At 45.1% G+C, this 11,391-nt stretch overlaps 1 protein-coding gene across 1 annotated transcript in view; it reads left to right on the forward strand.

Moving 5' to 3' along the window:
* The first annotated feature begins 6 nt into the window (after window positions 1-6).
* MANBAL (mannosidase beta like) overlaps window positions 7-11,391 on the forward strand; it is a 17,164-nt gene continuing 5,779 nt past the window's right edge. Inside the window, exon 1 of the mRNA XM_006144113.3 lies at window positions 7-182. Within this exon, the coding sequence (XP_006144175.1) occupies window positions 33-182 (150 nt within the window). The 5' untranslated portion in view covers window positions 7-32. The remainder of the gene's footprint in view (window positions 183-11,391) is intronic.

Genomic DNA, 11,391 nt, shown 5'->3' on the forward strand with positions numbered 1-11,391 from the left:
GAGGAGACCTCAGGCAGCAGGCAGCTTGGGCCATGGCCTCCGACCTGGACTTCTCCCCTCCCGAGGTGCCTGAGCCCACTTTCCTGGAGAACCTGCTGCGGTACGGACTCTTCCTGGGGGCCATCTTCCAACTCATCTGTGTGCTGGCCATCATCGTCCCCATTCCCAAGTCCCACGAGGCGGTGAGTCCTTCCCTGTGAGCCTCAGCTCCTCTGAGTGCCAGTCTGGGTTCTGGGTACTCGTAGTAGATACCCCTACAACCAAGATCAGCAGACACTGTGCTGGCCCTTATCGACTAAGCGTGCCCTGAAGAATTCCCACCTGTGGATAGAATCACACGACGAATACTTTATTTGTTCATCCATCTGTTATGCAGATTTTAATTTAGTGTCTGACTAAATAAAATACATGTCAGACTCTATCGAAAGATGTGTTTGCCTTCAAGGAGCCTCTAGTTCTTTTTTTGGGGAGGAGGAGGAGAGGTTTTTTGCTATACGGCGTGTGCGCTCGCCAGAAAGACAGAGAGAGACAGAGAGACAGAAAGAGAGAAATCACTCCCCGGGGGGATGGCTACGCCGCAATCCCTTCTCCTCTCGGGATCTTGGGCACATACGCACACGTACCCGGTATAAGTTTAAGCCACCAGGTCTGGGACTCGAACCATGGTTGACTACATGGGAGTCTAGCAACATAGCCATTACGCCACCTGCTGGTCCCGGAGCTTCTAGTTCTTGAGGGTAAGGCAGACATGAAAGAAATACTGACCTGTACTCCTGAGAGAGACACAGAGGGTAAATAACAATGGGGGGACCTGTTCTTACCTTGGGGCAGGGGACAGGCTGCCCCCTTACCTCTGCTGAGGAGACAGTGTTTGAGCTGGCTCCTGACAGGTGATTGGGGAAGGGTGAGGATAGCATTCTAGAGCCAGGGAATTGCATGTGCAGCCGACCTGAGGAATAAAGCAATACAGAGAGAGACAGAGAGACAGAAAGAGAGAAATCACTCCCCGGGGGGATGGCTACGCCGCAATCCCTTCTCCTCTCGGGATCTTGGGCACATACGCACACGTACCCGGTATAAGTTTAAGCCACCAGGTCTGGGACTCGAACCATGGTTGACTACATGGGAGTCTAGCAACATAGCCATTACGCCACCTGCTGGTCCCGGAGCTTCTAGTTCTTGAGGGTAAGGCAGACATGAAAGAAATACTGACCTGTACTCCTGAGAGAGACACAGAGGGTAAATAACAATGGGGGGACCTGTTCTTACCTTGGGGCAGGGGACAGGCTGCCCCCTTACCTCTGCTGAGGAGACAGTGTTTGAGCTGGCTCCTGACAGGTGATTGGGGAAGGGTGAGGATAGCATTCTAGAGCCAGGGAATTGCATGTGCAGCCGACCTGAGGAATAAAGCAATGGGCAGGCTCTAGGAACTGAGTGAAGATGACTGGTCGATATGGAGGGGACATGGTGAGAGGTACAGCCAGAGGTGTGGATGTGTCCCAGAAGGTTTTAAGTAAGAAAATGGCATGACTAGATTGACTTTTTTTGTTGTTTTGATTCTTATTCTGTAGGTATCTTTTTTCTATTGGGTTATCAGAAAGTCATGATGTATTTTTCTTTCTTTGTTTTTAAAGAATTATTATTTTATTTAACTTCATTTATTTATTTTAATTTGACCAGAGAGGGACAGAGTAAGAGAGAAAGAGAGAGGGAAAGTGAGAAAGCAAGCCACCGGGTCTGGGACTCGAATCACGGTTGGCCATGTGGGAGTCCAGCACCCTTAATCACCACTCCTCCTGCTGGCTCCATGATGTGTTTTTCTATGCAAAAATCACTCCTATCACTTATCCTCCCCATTCTGATTTTCTCACAAGATTTGTTGAAGAAAGCAAATCATTTGTGAGAGCTACATCTTGGGATTTGGCCGATGGCCAATCTCTGTTGTATCATTTTACGTGTTCCTCTGCTCCCCTTATTTCCTTCGGCAGGAATTTCTACCTGGAGGCCCGAATCCATTCAGATCAGGTTATTTGGTATGAACACCTTATACTCAGTGCAGCGTCCATTCTATTGAGTGTCATCAAAAGATGTGCGTCTGGCTGCCACACATTTGGAGATTCTCACATCAGTGGGTTCAGCTGATGTTAACATCAGTGGGTTCAGGTGATATCAGCAGATCCATATAAAAATCTCCCTCCCATGGTCATTTTTAGCTCCATTATTTACTTCTGCATTCATTTATTTATTTTTAATTTGCTAGAGAGAGAGAGAGAGAGAGAGAGAGCGAGCGAACGCACCCTCTTTGGGGAACTTCTGGTCATGCCTCCATCCCTTCTTCTCTTTCTCCCCCTTTCAGTATATTGGGTACACATGCCCAGCCTGTTTTTCAGACTTCTGGGTTCAGTACTCAAACAACATAGTCAGCCATGTGGGATCCAGCTCCCGTAACTGATCAGACCGTGGGCTGTCCCTACTTCTGCATTTATTAGCTGGAAATCTTCAGTGAAGACCTGTTTTTTCAGTCATCTGTGTGGTTATTGTGACATGTTTTAACACATTCAAAAGCAGGGTAAATGTCAGTTCTGTCCCTTTATTTATCAATTTTCAGAGTAGTAAGTTTGGGCACTACACCTTCAGTGTTGGTCAATGAAGTTTTGACTTTTTTTTTTTTTTTTTTTTTTTTTTTTAGATTTTTGCCATAGGGTGTGTCTACTCACCAGAGAGACAAATACAGAGAGGAGAGAGAGGGAAAGTAGAAAATCACCCTCCACTGGGAATGGCCAAGCTCCAATCTCTTCTCCCCCATTCTCCTCTTGGGGTTTTGGGCTTGCATGCATATATGCCCAGTGTGAATTTCAAGCTGCCAGGTCCAGGACTTGAACTGTGGTTGGCCACGTCAGAATCCAGAGCTTTAACCCCTATGCCACTTGCTGGCTCCAAAGTTTTGGTTTTTCTACAATTTTGAACTTTTTATTTATTTTTTTTTTGAGAGGTTTTTCTCTATAGGGTGCATGCACTCGCCAGAGACAGAGACATAGACATAGAGACAGAAAGCAAGAAATCACCCCCCAGGGGGGATGGTCATGCCACAATCTCTTCTCCTCCATTCTCCTCTTGGGATCTTGGGCACGCACGTACACGCGCCCGGTGTGGGTTCTAAGCCACCGGGTCCGGGACGCGAACCGCAGTCGACTACGTGGGAGTCCAGCGACATAGCCATTACGCTAACTGCTGGTTCCTTTGAACATGTATTTTTATGTATTTGATTTGTTTTAATTAGTTGGCTTTTTTTATGCTCAATTGTCTCTATGGGAGCTCCTTCTACTTGGTGTCTTTTTGTTTGTTTATTTAAAAACTTTCTTTCGTGGGAGAGAGAGATATAGGTACCTTCTATAGTGTCTTATTTTGTGCAATTGTCTCCCAGCCTCCCACCAGTCAGAGCCCAGGTGTGCATACCCCTGTGTATTTATACCTGGGATTTGAACCTAAGTCTCCCATGTGGTTCTAATATTGTGCAGTGGTGCAGTACCACCTGCTCTACCACAGCTGGGCCTTCAGGTTAGTGTCTTTGTTGTCATACATCTAGTCTTGGATAGCCTTTCCTTGCTTCCTGGCTCAATAAGATGTCTTAGGCTCATTTTTTACATTTCCTGCCCCGAACCTGGGAATAATCATTTATCAAAAAAAAGTTCTGGTTCTTTTTAGTTGGAAATAGAATTTTGAGACTACAGTTGAAACATTAGAAGTGATTGGTGAAAAACATTGAAACACCAGAAGTGATTAGTGAAAAAGAACTATAAGTTCAGATTGGTATTTCCAATTAAAATGTAAGATTATTGTGTTTTTATTTATTTGACTTTATCCTAGTATCTTATATCTCTTTATTGTATTCCAGAAATCTTGTTTCCCAATAATATTAATGCAGTGATTTATTTGTTATATCCTACTATATCACAGGTCTCCTAGACCACCTTAGGTTCAGTCATTCACTAGGAAGACTCACAGCTGTGATTTATCACAGCAAATAGACACAAAACAAAATCAGTAAAGGGAAAGGTGCATGGAGTGAAGACTGGAAGAAACCATGTGCGAGCTTGCAAGAGTGCTCTGCCATAGGAGGCAAGCAGGGTGTGCCTCATTCCCGCTGCAAGCAGTTGTCACAGTACATGTGAAGTGTTGTCTAGCAGGGAAGCTCATCAGAGACTTCAAGCCCAGAGTTGTTACTCGGGACTAGTCACATAAGCACCCTCTGTCTAGTAGGTACCACAATTTAGACTTTCGAAGAGAAAAGAGGTATTTAGCATAAACCATATTGTTTGCAGCAGTTTAGACACAGTGGGCCACTTTGATCAGTTCTGGGAACTGTGGGAACCGCTGAAATTCAAGTTCCCAAGTGCCAGCAAGGGCCAACCTTGCTAGCGCACTTTTCTAAGGAGAGCAGTTTGGTTATGTTAACTCTGTTTTACACACCTACAATATATTGATTATAGTTTTTAAAGAACTTTATTGCTTTTCTACCACAACAGTATTACCAGAATGAAACGTAAGGTTTTTGGGTAGTTCATTTTTGGCCTTTGACTATGTCCTAGTGGGGATGTATGGTCAAGTTTCATGTTTAGTAATTTTTTTGTCCATGTAGGTATACTTTACATGTCCATGTAGGTAACTGTTATATAGGCTAGGTTAATTTGCTTCACTTTCTAAGTTTTTGGAATGTTTTTCATTTTGATTTGTTTTTAAAAATTATATAAAACACTCATAGTTAAAACCGTATAACAAGGGCTACCCTCATAATGTAGCAGTTAGGCACTGTGAAGAGAGAACTGGATCCCACGTGACTGACCAGAGTTCAAGTCCTGGTCTTGCGGGTTGGAAAAAATATGCCAAAAATGTGCACACCTGCCCAGGACCTTGATGGGATGGAAAATTGGGGGAAATAGGATTATGGCATGACCAGACTCAATTGGAGGGATGCTTTTTCTCTCTTGTTCTCTTCCTCTCCCTGTCCATCATGAGTGCACGTGTTCCTCTGGCATTAAAAAAAAATTATATAACAAGATATAGTCACAGAATTTTTCTTTAATTGTATCATGCTTCACCCTGTTCCTTTTCTCCCCCCATGGGTAGCCATTTTTATTATTTTGATTCATCTTTTCTGTGTGTGGTTTTTGCTTTGTTCTGTTTTGTTTGCTATATGGTGTGTGTGCTTGCCAGAGAGACAGAAAATGAGAAATCACCCCCCAGGGGCAGTGGTCACACTACAGTCTCTTCTCTATTCTCCTCTTGTGATTTTAGGCACGTACACATGTGCCAGTGTAAGTTTCAAGCCGCCAGGTCTGGGAGTCGAAACATAGTTGACCACTTGGTAGTCCGGTGCCTTAACCACTACCATTGGCTCCTATATTTCTTTTTGAAAACATAGACAAATGCATACATACAAAGGAACATCAAAAAATTCGTGGAAAATGGAATTAGAGTATTGATTTATTTTGGTACAAAAAAAATTGAAATCCATGCATGTTTTCATAATATGTATTTTCCATGAACTTTTTGAAGACGTGTATGTATGTGTGGGTGTACATATCATATTCTCTCCTTTAGTATATTAAAATAAATATTCTATTGAACATAGTTTTATACCTTTTTTCACTTTATATTTTTTATTTTTTAATTTTTTATTTAATTTTTTTTTTGGAGAGATTTTTGCTATAGGACGCATGCGCTTGCCAGACAGACAGAGAGAGACATAGAGACAGAAAATGAGAAATCACCTCCCAGGGGGGATGGCCACGCCGCAATCCCTTCTCCTCCATTCTCCTCTCGGGATCTTGGGCACACACGCACACGTGCCCGGTGTGAGTTCTAAGCCACCGGGTCCGGGACATGAACTGTGGTCGACTATGTGGGAGTCCAGCGACATAGCCATTACGCTAACTGCTGGTTCCCTCACTTTATAATATATAGTATATTCTGGGGATCCATACGTCATATTCTGGGGATCCATACGTCTTGGTGATCATTGTGTCTCAGAGATCCTGCTTATATAGCTGGAGGATCACGAGGATTTACTGATGCATTAGGAAACCTTGGCAAAGGGGCAGGCTGGGGGCGGGGGTGGGAAAGGAACATGGCAGTTCAGTCTTAAACAGGTGGCTTTAACATATACAGTGGTTCTGTCAAGTAAGTAGGATTTACAGGCCTGTAGCACGGGGAGAGTCTGGGCTGAGTGTCGACCAGCATTTGAGAGTTGATAAGATGTCATTGAAACCGTGGAAGGGGAGGTGTCTTAAGAAGAGAATGTGGAGCAAGATGGGAAGGGGGCCTAGGATGAAGCCTGGAGGAACTCTAGTGTGTATGGGACAGGCAGAGGAGAAGGGGCAGCTGGCAAAAGAGGGGTAAACCTTGGTGGGCATGGACAGGCATGTGGCCACTGGCTTGTTCTGTTCATTTCTTATTCCGGTATTTTGAGGAGACAATTGGACTTGTTCCACCTACAGTTGTATCACACTTTAAAAACGTAATCCCTGTGCTCTTGGGCTCTGTCCTCACAGACATGGCTTGCTGTTGGGTATTATAAATAACAAACACTTTTATTACCATTGGCTGCTGATGAAGCCTGCTAAGAGTCCCAAGGGAGGGAGGTGATGAGTGTTCTTGTTTTATAGGCAGAGATACAGAGTCAGAGGTAGGTGACTATGAAGCCGCTCACCTCCTGCAGTGTTCTTAACCCTTCGATGTAAGCCTCAGAACCCTGGGTCAGATGAACAGACTTTCAGAAAAGGGCAGTGTTTGTTGATCTCTTTGAAAAGTGCCACATTGGGTTAAGGGCTTTTGAGGCAGGGAGCTGACAAAGGGCTCAAAAATATGCCTCCACAACCCCCCCCTCCAGCAGCCACTTACAGGCTAATTTGGGACAATAACCTCATCTTTTAAAATATAAATATAGTACATCACATCTCATTTTTATTTTTTTTTTTGCAGTTTAGGAGAATAAGGCTCATAGAAGTGAATTGTCTTCATAACTGAAGCTTACTGTTTCAGCTTTTTCTTTTTTTAACTTTTCAATGGATCATTAGCAAAAAATATAGTACTTTTAAAAAAGTGATTATTTTATTTATTTACTTATTTTAATTTGACCAGAGAGGGACAGAGAGAGAGAGAAAGGGAAGTGAGAAAGCAACTTACCAGGTTCGGGACTTGAATTGCTGTTGGCCATGTGGGAGTCCAGTGCCCCCAACCACCATGCCACCTGCTGGCCCTGTGTACTTTTTAATTTTTATTGCCAGAGGGTGTGTATGCTTGGAGCTTCTTCCACCTCCAGTGGGGCCAAGTCATGCCTCAATTTGTTTTCCTCCCCTCTTCCTTCTCAGCAGGATTTTGGGCACACATGCACATGTACTTGGTATGTTTTTCAAATCACAGATCTGGATTTGAACTATAGTTGGCCATGTGGGACCTGACTCCTTAACCTCTGTTCTGTAGGACTGGCCCTAAAGTACTGTTAATTTAACTTTTTATTGTGGCATTAGGGCAGCAAGTGGGCCCAGTTATACAGGGATTCTGCTGCCAGCTTTTCTCTGAGTGTCCCCGTAAGGAAGCCTACTCACTCCTCAAACTCGTAGCTAAATGAAAAGGAAACACGATTATAAAGAGCGAGTGAATGTGAGATTGTACTGCTTGGAGGTTGTGCCTCACAGCCAGCTGGGGTTTGAGGTCTGGATGGAGAGGGGAAGAAGGGGTTTTTAACTTGGGCACAGGGAGGTCTTAGGAAGAAACTCTTGGGAGTTGGAGCAACTCTTGGGACTCCAGGTAGCACAAGGGCAGAAGGAGGTACCTGGAACTAGAGGGTGGCAGGAGATGGGGAGTAGTGAGGTGAGAGGGCCCAGAGAACAGTCTGCCCTTTTTGCCATTTTGCTAAGAGGCAAACTATCTCTCTTGCTTGGCCTATAGAAAAAAAGGTTTATTAGTGACTTTTTGGGTCAGAAGATAATATTTTTGGCTTCAGATGATGGGAAAGCCTCTGAAAAGCAAAAGAATGTCTTTCCTGTTGTTCCAGTAAGCTGATTTCTTGCAACTAGTTTATGACTTCAATACTTGGCAGATTATTTGAAAGCTCTTTTGGGGGTAATCAGGGAAGAAGAAAAGGAATACATACAAATGCTTCCCACTTTGCCCCTTTCCTCTTCATAATTGGAAGAACCAATTGGTAAAATCAAAACCCAAGTCCCTAGATTCCAGAGTCAAATTGAGAAGGTTTTCTCATTGATACCTCATTAAACTAAGACCTAAGAAGACAAACTTTTGAGCCTGATTGAGGTCTGGGCCACTCTTAATCCAAGCATTTTCTTGCAGGCTGGATTCTAAACTAAGATAGTAGAGCTATGTACAGTTTCTGTTTAGTCTAGGATGGCATTTCATCTCTCATGCTAAGTCTGATTGATTATGGTAGCCATGGTGGAAAGGATTGTGGGGCTGCTTCTAGACTGGGAAAAAGAAATCAGTGGTGTTTGCCATGGGCAAGGGGCTAGGGAATGGTGGCCTGGATTGCCTATCCTTGGGCTGGTTCATCATTCTCCACTGAACTGCATCTTAGACTATTCTGGGGAACTGTCGAGGGCTTGGATTGTGCCTATAGAGATTCTAAATCATATTCTCTGAAGGCTTGGATTAGTAGTTTCTTAAAGTGCCCAGGTGATTTTTAATGTGCAATCAGTGGTTAGATGGTTTCCCTGAAGCACAAACCAATTTTAAGAAGACAGGCAATGTTCAGTTCTAGATGTGTTATGTTTGAAATAGTAACAAGATGCCCCAGGTAGGAAAGGAAGAGCCAGCAAGAGGTTGGAGATAGAGACCTGGGAATTATTTTATCAACATAGCATTATTACTAAGAATGAATTGCTGATCTTTTCAAGGGATACTAAGATTTAGGGAGAGCCTGAACTTGGGCATGTAGTTTCTGGGCAGTGTAAATACACTGAAAAGAGATGAATGGTGTTCCAGAACCCAAGAACAGGGATGAAGCTAGAAGTGGAGACCCCATCTCACCATCTGCATGCCTTCTGCCTCCTGCCCTGTACCCCTGCTATTGTTCATGACTCTTGCCAGGGTCCTGTGGTAAGACGAGACATAACCACTGGCAGCTCCCAAAGTTTACATCTTTCAGCTACAACATCACTGTCTTCCTGTTTGGTTCCAGCTCCAAACTCTCCCGGGCAGGAACCGTGGCTGACCCAGTGTGGGACAGCTATGGCCACTGTGGTGGGGAAGGGCGTTCCTGGAGAGTGATTGCTAGACCAGGGGAGGACCTGTTCACATGAGCTGGAGCTCTAGGTGGGCAAAGCTGGAGTCCTCACTCCTTCTGTTATCTTGGGAGAGCAGTGGCTGCGGTGGGTGGAGTCTGCAGAAGGTGTCCTCCCCCCAAAACACCAAGTGGACCCAGAAGAGTACATGTAAAACCCAGTCCCCACAGGAGGATGGAGGAAAGCTGGCTCTATTTGATCACTACACCATGTTCAGGCTGCCCTCCTTCAGAGCCAGGTCTCAGTAGAATAAAGTTCTTGATGGGAAGTTCCTGGATCCTGTGTTGGGGGCTGTTCTTGGCTAGGTTTCAGGAGTCTTTGAGCTCCATGAAATGGTGTACAAAAATACGATGTTTATGTGCTTAGGCACATTTTCTAGAGAGATAGTTTATAGCATTCTTTTAGGTGGGTGCAGTAGTTTAGGTAGGTGGAAACCCAATTCTAGGAGTCGCAGGAATGAGTAATGAAGTAAAGATGAAAAATCCATCTCCCTTTCCTTCTCATAGCCTGCCTGAGCTTACCTCCAAGCCTCTTTGAGATCAGTTTCTATACAGCATGTTGATCCAGTCAACCCTGAGCAAGTGGGTGTTGACTTTTAGTTTAGCGACTCACATTGCAGCTAGTCAGTAATAGTTCATCTGGCAATTAATCTTCAGCTCTCGTAGTTTACATGCTGACTGTTCCAGTCTCTTCATGTGTTTATGGCACATCTCTTTGGACAGCCTCCAGCTCCAAGTAGGCAGGTACCTTGACTTCCACTCTGCTTTGCTGATTGCCACAGTCTCTTCTTATATTCATGGAGACTCTTCCTGTTGGAAGTTCAAAAACTCAGCTCTGGCATGTTCCCCCAAAATAAATGATACTGATTCTTGGAGCTGAGAATTTCTAGGTATAGTTGGATTTAGAGGCTCAGGGGGTATTCAGGACTCTTTCTCTCCACCTCTGCCTTTCCTGGTAGTGTTGACTTCCATCTTTGGCCCTTGCTATGTTTCAGAAAGAGGGCAGCTGTAGGCCCAGTTATACATCCTTACCATGGGATTTATGTGAGCAAGAAGCCCTTTCTCTGCCATACTCCCTTTTTCAGTCTCATGGAAGGCCTCTGCTTGCTCACATACTTGCACCTTGCCCCGTATATGGGCAGGAAGAGTGGGCATCATTTCTGGCCAGGCCATATTTAGCTGCCTATGCCTGTGGGTGTAATGACTGAGAGTCCCCCAGAACCATGGGATAGGGAAAGGGCAGGGCCTCAGAGGAAGAGGAGTGCTGGGCAGACAAAGACAACAGATCCTGGCACTGTGGTCTAGTGAGAACTTAGAACTGATGGCAAGAGTGGTGGTTCTCAGGGTGGCACCCACAGAGACCAGAAAGCCCTGCAGTGTTCAGAGCCCTGGAAAGGATGGAGTCTTCCCATGGTACAGTGGAACAGTGGCCTAGAAAGTCAGGACCCTGTTGGAAAATTTTGCATGAGGGTGTGGATTTTAAACGAGGCCCTTGGTTGCCAGAGAGGGCTGCCATAAACAGATAATTACCTCGGGCAAGCATAGATCCATTCTCAACACCTCAAGAAACAGATTCATGGGATCAAATTTGCAGTTCTGCTCAGTATTTTTTTCCAACATGGGAGGAGCCTGCAATTGAATCGGGAGGCAGGGTGTCTTTTACTTAATGACCCGTTCCTGAGAGACTGCTGTGTGGTGGGCAGGGTAAGAGTATAAACATGTTCCCACCGGCCGCGGATCTGGAGATGTAGGCAACTTGGAGAGACAGCTGGACACTCAGGGAGCCACAGACCCGCCAGTGGGAAGGGCTTGCAGAGCCCTGCTGAATTGTGTCTGGAATGAGCTCCCAAGGCTGTTCTTTCTAATCACGGTTCTCCTCGCCTGCCAAGCGCGTCCTGGACTCTGTGTCTCTGCTTGTCTTGCTGAGCGCACATGGATGGCCTCCCCCACTCCCTGTCTCAATGAGTCCCATCGTCTTCTCAAGGCCAGTGCCAGTTCCATCTCTGCAAGGCCTTCTTAGCGCTAGGTCTGCCCAGGACCCTGGGGCAAGAGTGGCATAGTGGGCAGGGTAGAGGGTCAGCAGTGGCAGGGGC

Source organism: Tupaia chinensis, unplaced genomic scaffold (assembly GCF_000334495.1).
Source record: "Tupaia chinensis unplaced genomic scaffold, TupChi_1.0 Scaffold000115_1, whole genome shotgun sequence".
NCBI lineage: Eukaryota > Metazoa > Chordata > Mammalia > Scandentia > Tupaiidae > Tupaia > Tupaia belangeri.